The sequence below is a fragment of the Podospora anserina genome, chromosome 1 (assembly GCF_000226545.1).
Source record: "Podospora anserina S mat+ genomic DNA chromosome 1, supercontig 4".
Taxonomy (NCBI): domain Eukaryota; kingdom Fungi; phylum Ascomycota; class Sordariomycetes; order Sordariales; family Podosporaceae; genus Podospora; species Podospora anserina.
Genome location: NW_001914853.1, coordinates 339,912 through 345,911, shown reverse-complemented (window position 1 = coordinate 345,911; position 6,000 = coordinate 339,912). Strand labels below are relative to the sequence as shown.

General features: G+C 51.1%; 3 protein-coding genes across 3 annotated transcripts; 1 reads left to right on the top strand and 2 right to left on the bottom strand.

The window, feature by feature from the left end:
* PODANS_1_15235 (uncharacterized protein) lies at positions 1-1,113 on the bottom strand (the record flags this gene model as incomplete). The annotated part of the gene is made up of 2 exons (XM_001906925.1): positions 1-942; positions 1,069-1,113. 2 exons carry the CDS (start codon positions 1,111-1,113, stop codon positions 1-3), a joined length of 987 nt encoding a protein of 328 aa, XP_001906960.1.
* Positions 1,114-3,077: 1,964 nt separating this feature from the next.
* On the bottom strand, positions 3,078-3,584 carry PODANS_1_15230 (uncharacterized protein; the record flags this gene model as incomplete). Its single annotated transcript, XM_001906924.1, has 1 exon — positions 3,078-3,584. The coding sequence occupies one exon, from the start codon at positions 3,582-3,584 to the stop codon at positions 3,078-3,080; it is 507 nt and encodes a 168-aa protein (XP_001906959.1).
* Positions 3,585-4,968: 1,384 nt separating this feature from the next.
* On the top strand, positions 4,969-5,539 carry PODANS_1_15220 (uncharacterized protein; the record flags this gene model as incomplete). Its single annotated transcript, XM_001906923.1, has 2 exons — positions 4,969-5,190; positions 5,246-5,539. 2 exons carry the CDS (start codon positions 4,969-4,971, stop codon positions 5,537-5,539), a joined length of 516 nt encoding a protein of 171 aa, XP_001906958.1.
* Between the last annotated feature and the right edge of the window lie 461 nt (positions 5,540-6,000).

Sequence of the window (6,000 nt, the reverse complement as noted above, 5' to 3'; positions counted from 1 at the left end):
TCAAAATTGGCCCCCGAGACCATCGAATGAGCGCAGAAACTCGTAAGAGGGGTGAGAGATCCAGGAAAAGTCATAATCAATGAGGGCGGTTATACGCCCCGAGGCTTCGTCAAATAAGATGTTGGTTGGGCCTGGATCGGGAGGGTCAGCTATCGGCAGAGACAAAACGCAGCCTGACACAGCTGTAGTGCTGGGATTTGGAATCTTACTAAAATCACAGTGCACCACCACCTTGTCATCCTTATCGCTCAACGACTCGAACTGAGCCGGAACGCCCCGCTGGACGAAAGCATCAATGCGCTCCCGAAGCCCATTGGCTCGCCATCCCTTGATGTATGGATTTGAATCAGCCTTTTTGAGGGCCAGGTCCAGGCGGTATTGAAATGACGCTTGGTAAGACGGCCAAGGCCCAGCGCCAACCGTGGGCATAGCTGCACTGACGATCTCACCACCTTCGTTGAACGTCAGACCTCCGTAGCCAGTGATCGTAGACGGCAGGCTATAGGCCTGCAGGGCTTTGACGATTTTTGCCATCTGAGCCAACAGTGCCTTCTTCTGCTCAAGATCCTGCTGACTAAACGGCTGGTCCACGCCAATCCCCGGCATGAACTCCTGCAGTATCCAGCCCTGAGCAGCTTCAGCTGCAGCGCTTCCCCACCCATAAATCCGAGGAACAATGGATGGCTGGAAGGCATGGCTGAGAGCCGCCAAGACCAGGTTGGTTATTGCTACTCCGTTCTCAATACGGGTCGCTTGGTGAACACCCTCAATATCACGATTACCAAGTCGCACCACGAGGTCTTTTGTGCCCTTGGAAATGGCCACAGTACCTGGCTGAAAGGTGCCATTCCAGTTGTTGTCTGAGTGGTCCGCGATGAGCGGCGACGCGAGTGAGACGTGGTAAACAAAGTTGTTGTACTCAAAAATGCACTCGGGGTCATACTGAACCGGGGAGATGTCAAGTTTGTTTTGTTAGGTCGAGTTAGCTGGCGGGACTAATCATCAAATCCGCTGCGGTTCGTCAAGTATCTTACCCCGAGAAAAACGGTCATTCAAGAGATTGCGCACGAAATCAAGCCGAGCTTGGTAGTTGGCGTGATTGTGAGAGGGCATTTTGAGAGGTTCACAGTGAATATTTAGCTGTGTTTTGGGGATTGTGAATATTCACCTGCAGCAAATTCGCCAAGTGTTGGTTGATGCGGGGTCCAAGTTGTTTATCAGCACTGCATGTGTCTGTATTTGCCATCAAATGATAGGTAACCAACAAAATCTCGATTCCTCAACCGCCACCTACTTGGTTTGTTTTTTGAATGGCTGAAAGGCGGTAGGCTTGGACTCCAAATTTTGGGGGTCAAATGGCCCAGCCGCATTAAAAGTTGCTGAGAGATCAGTGTATTGGTGTGTTACTCGTTGTGTGAGATAGTAGGTACCTAAGTAGCTACCTAAATGAGGCAGGTATATTATCATTGGAGCAAAGTGAGTGTTTTTTCAGGCCCAGATGCCTTGTGCTTGGTCCTTGTAAACCATCCAGTGGCCTTCGAGGCCAAATCAACCGTTAAGACGAAAAGGTCAAGGAAGGAAAAGAAAGAACCATCCCACTTCAATCTTCTACATTTATGACTCAGATTGCCTCAATGAATAGCAGGCGGTGCACCGGCAGTACAGCACCCCGTCGAGTGGCTTCCTCCAACAAACACTGGCTGGCAGTCCCATAGCCTTAAGCGAACCTGCGCATGAAACGCTTGATGGCCGTCATCCCGGACTGAAGCCAAGAAGTCGAGTCGTGCATGATCATCAAGTGGGCATGGTAGCCAGACTCGAGTGCATCAAGGTCCAAGTAACCGGGACCGACAGGAAGCTGGTGAGGAAGGTGTTAGCGTGTATCCTGGAACCACACTGACTATAGGTATGGAGGTAGCTTCTAAGGCAACGAGCAACTTACCCAATGGTCTGAAAACGACGCTCCCTTCTTCGGGGGTTTGTTACCATAGGAGGACACACACTGTGCCCGAGTGCTTGTTGCATCCACGGTGGGGCCCTCTTGAAATTTTTTGGGGGGATTGTTGCCGTGGGAGGACACCCACTGTCCACGAGTGCTCGTACCATCCACAGTCGGCTCATTCTCCTGGGCCTTCTTTGGGGGTTTGTTTCCGTATGAAGACACCCACTGCGCACGGGTGCTCGTGGCATCAACTGTGGGAAACTCCCAAGCCCCGGCAGGGTGAACATGGCGGTTTTGTATCTCCTATGCACAGATCAACACTGCTGTGTGACTCACAGAAAGGGACAGATATACCTTGGCCTCGAGAGATGGAGCGACAGGAAGGGAGCTGGCCCCGACAAACAGGACGGCGAGAAGAATGGCTGTCTTCATTTTAGGTTGGTTCTTGGCTGTAGTCTGAACTCATACCCACCTAAGCTCTGGACTCTCCATGGGATGGAACTTGCTAGCTTTATACCTACAGCCGAGTCTCATCCACTGTCATCATCCCACCCACCCAAAGTCAATCTCCGTACCTCCCAAATCTAGGCATGCCATTTGGGAAATCCGAGATAAGAGTGGCGCGGACATCGCAACCAGCCCCAAATTTCCTTGCCTGGAGTCAGTTCACAGACCAAGGGAATGCGTGCAACAACAATCCGCATGATGCAGTTGGCTAGGCGTGCAGCTGCAAGCAGGGGCCACCAGCGGCTTTGAGGGGCAGCAATTCTATTTGAGGTGCCTGGGGCATATTACACAGTATGGAAGTTGCAAGGAGGGCCTGGGGCTCCATTGGAGAATAGGTGTTTACGTCAACTGGAAACTATCTACCTATCTCTAGAGAATTATGTGCATTCAGCTTCCTGTTAGCGGGCAATCTTCCTCTACCCTCGCTTTGAAACCAATACACGAGGATGAGGGGATAGATGCGTTGAAGTCAGTCCAATTGGTTACCTGGCTAGAGTACACAAGCAATCAAATTTGAAGGCTACCTGAGAAAAGGCCCAGCTGATAAAGACAACTGTGTACGTCTAGTTCCTACATGTATCCCGCCTTTCCAACCCCTGTATTCCAACACCTGGTCTATGTAGTTCCATCACACCCACTGTCCTTCCACCCAAGCCCAAGAATCAAACGCCGTAGCCAGGTTACCGGGGCACTCGAGCTCGGTAACGCAGTGGTATCTGGAGCGGTCCAAGTACCAGCCAAAGTTCCAGGCCTTGCCGCCCTTGTCCCTAACAGCCACCTCAGCCTTACCCCAATCCTTTTGAGACAGCGTAGTGCGCAGGTTGCCGGCGATCGAGTCCAACTTCAGCAGACCGGCACCAATGCGCCAACGCCAGCTCTGCCAGTGGTTCTCAGGAGGCTCATCACCGTTGTTCGCATAGCGGAAGGCATGGGTACCAGCACCATCTTTGTGGTAGACAATCTTGGCGTGAGTGCTTCCCTCAAAACGGATCTTGGAGTTCTTCCCAGGGAAGCGGATGTTCCACTTGCCGTGCTCGGAAGCCGAGACGAACTTGAGCTGTCCGTTCTGAATCCAGACGGCGATGTGCTCCCGGCCGCCGATGCCGAAGTCGAACTCGAAGTAGTAGTCGTACATATGGGCGCACCAGCCGTTGTTGCACTTGGACTGGACGTAGATGTTGTGCTTGGTGAGGCAGTACTTTTTGTGGCAGAAGCTGAGGATGTCGTTCTGGCTCTTGCCAGGGTCCTGGCCGCTGTTGAGCTGGCCGGTCGGGGAGATGGCCACGGTGTTGTAGCAGCTGTAGGTGTCATAGCCGAGAGCCGGGCACCATTTCTCCTGCTCGGCCGTGGCAGTTAGTCCAATGGGGTTCAGGAGATCTCTTGCTTCGAGGGTGACGGGGGTTGCGGAAGCAAGAGAGAGGAAAAGGTACACCGCCGTGATGGCGAGAGACTTGGGAGCCGTGGTGTCGACTAGCTGGGTTGATCTCTTGTCTTGATGACTGTTGATCTAGCTGATGATGGACTTCAAGACAAAAGAGGCCGTTTTCGAAGGTCTTTATTATTGAAATAGGTATGGCCATTTACAGGCCTAAGGCCCTGTAAACAGTAAACACACACAGTAATTAGTGCAACGGAAGGCTCATGCACGATACCCAAAGCTCACAGCTGTGGTACTGGACTGAAGTACCTTATAGGTACTGTAGACAGATAGTATAGTGGGTAACCTCGTATATTGTATTGCTAGCCAATTGTAATCCACCTGAATAGACTCTGTAATAGGGTTCGTACTCGACCTCTATCATATACCTACCGACCGATGCGCAGCGTCTCGCACACCAGAGCGAACAGATGAGCCAGAGTCCGATCTGACTGACCCCGATTTTGGTGCGTTCGGCGAAAAATCGACTCACGCCTATACAAATTCCATCTCGAAACGGCACCCCTCCAACCAAAGTGCGGGTCATCGTAAGATATTGGCCTGGCCAGTATTATAGGCCTATTGTGACGAACCCCTGATCAGAACCTCTGAAAGGGATACACAATTGAAGGCTTCTTCTGAGTAATGGTTCGGTGCTGCTAAACAGTGCACAGCAAGATTGACTCAATGTAAACACAAGATACCATGAATACAGGTCGTTCCCCTCGGTCTGTCGGTCCACCCCTGATTGGCTGTCTCCCACCGGTCACGTGCTTTTTGTTGGGGGTCATGCTTTCTGTTGGTCATGGTCGTGACAAAACATGATTAGCCGTGTTTTGTATAGGGCGCTAGCATGTTTTCCCTAGCCACCCTCCATTTTCTAGCAACTTCCACCAAAAGGCCCCCTGCAGCGCTAACAACAATTACCGTGGAATAGGTGTACGCTCCAGAAACAGCTCTGGCATGGTCTACCTCTAGTGTAGCCTGGTCTCAGGTGGATTCAGCCATTGCTCGCCCTGCTCAGGGCTTTGCTCATCCACTCTCAGGAGATCTCCACTTCTGCTCAGGTTAAAGCGGCGAGTGCTCAGGTCCAAGAACGGAAATGGAAATTGTCCATTTCCAGATTCCGATATTGTTGGTGCTGTTATATCAACCAGAGGGCAGGGCAGCTATATTCATTACCAAGAGACTGGATGCCAGTCAATGGGACTACAAGGTTTCGGGAGACTGGTGCAAGGTATGGTTTCTAAGTATTGAAGGAGGGGTGGAGAAAGAGGTGAAAGAAGAGGTGAAAGAAGAGGTGAAAGAAGAGGTGAAGGAAGAGGTGAAGGAAGAGGTGAAAGGAGGAGGAAAGGGAGGAGCGAAGGTAGAAGTGAAGAAGGCGTGAAGAAAGGGGTCTGGAAATCCGGTCGATATACAATCCTCCTACCAACAAGACCCTCCCGAGGAGTCTGCTCGAACAACCCAGACCAACCTACCCGGTAGTCCTTGCAGGGGACTTCAGCTTACACCACCACCCACTGTGGGATTTATACGACCGATACAAACCCGATTCGGAAGCTCTTCTACAACTGGAAACACACTGGGACCTGGATCTAGTAGCCCCCCGAGATACGATAAACCGGGAACCCCAAGGTTGTTGTAATGGTATCAAGGTAGTATATTGCAACTAGCTAGGCCACTCTACGAGTACACTGAACTTGGACAAGAAAAGAAAAAGAGAAAGAGAAGTTTTGACAACATGAGCCTCTGATATGGCTGAGCGCGTTGGCCAGTGCGTGGTGATAGAGGGTTCTGGAGTAGTGGTCTGTGTGTGTGTGTTCTAGGAATAGCTTCATCAGGGCCGAGGGTTCAGGGCTCAGCCCGTTACAGTTGTGACGAACCCCTGATCGGAACCTCTGAAAGGGATACTGGGTTGAAGGCTGCTTCTGAATAACGGTTCGGTGTAGCCAAAAGGTACACAACAAAGATCACCAATTGTCTCTCGTAAGTGCTTGGTCCTTGAGAACTCACAATGTGAATTGCATACTGCAGAACTATCTACAAGCTAGCTAGTTCCTCCGTAAATATAGACTATAGTTTTTCTGGATCATTTCCAAGCCACAATGATCCTATCTCCAGATTGCTGGATGAT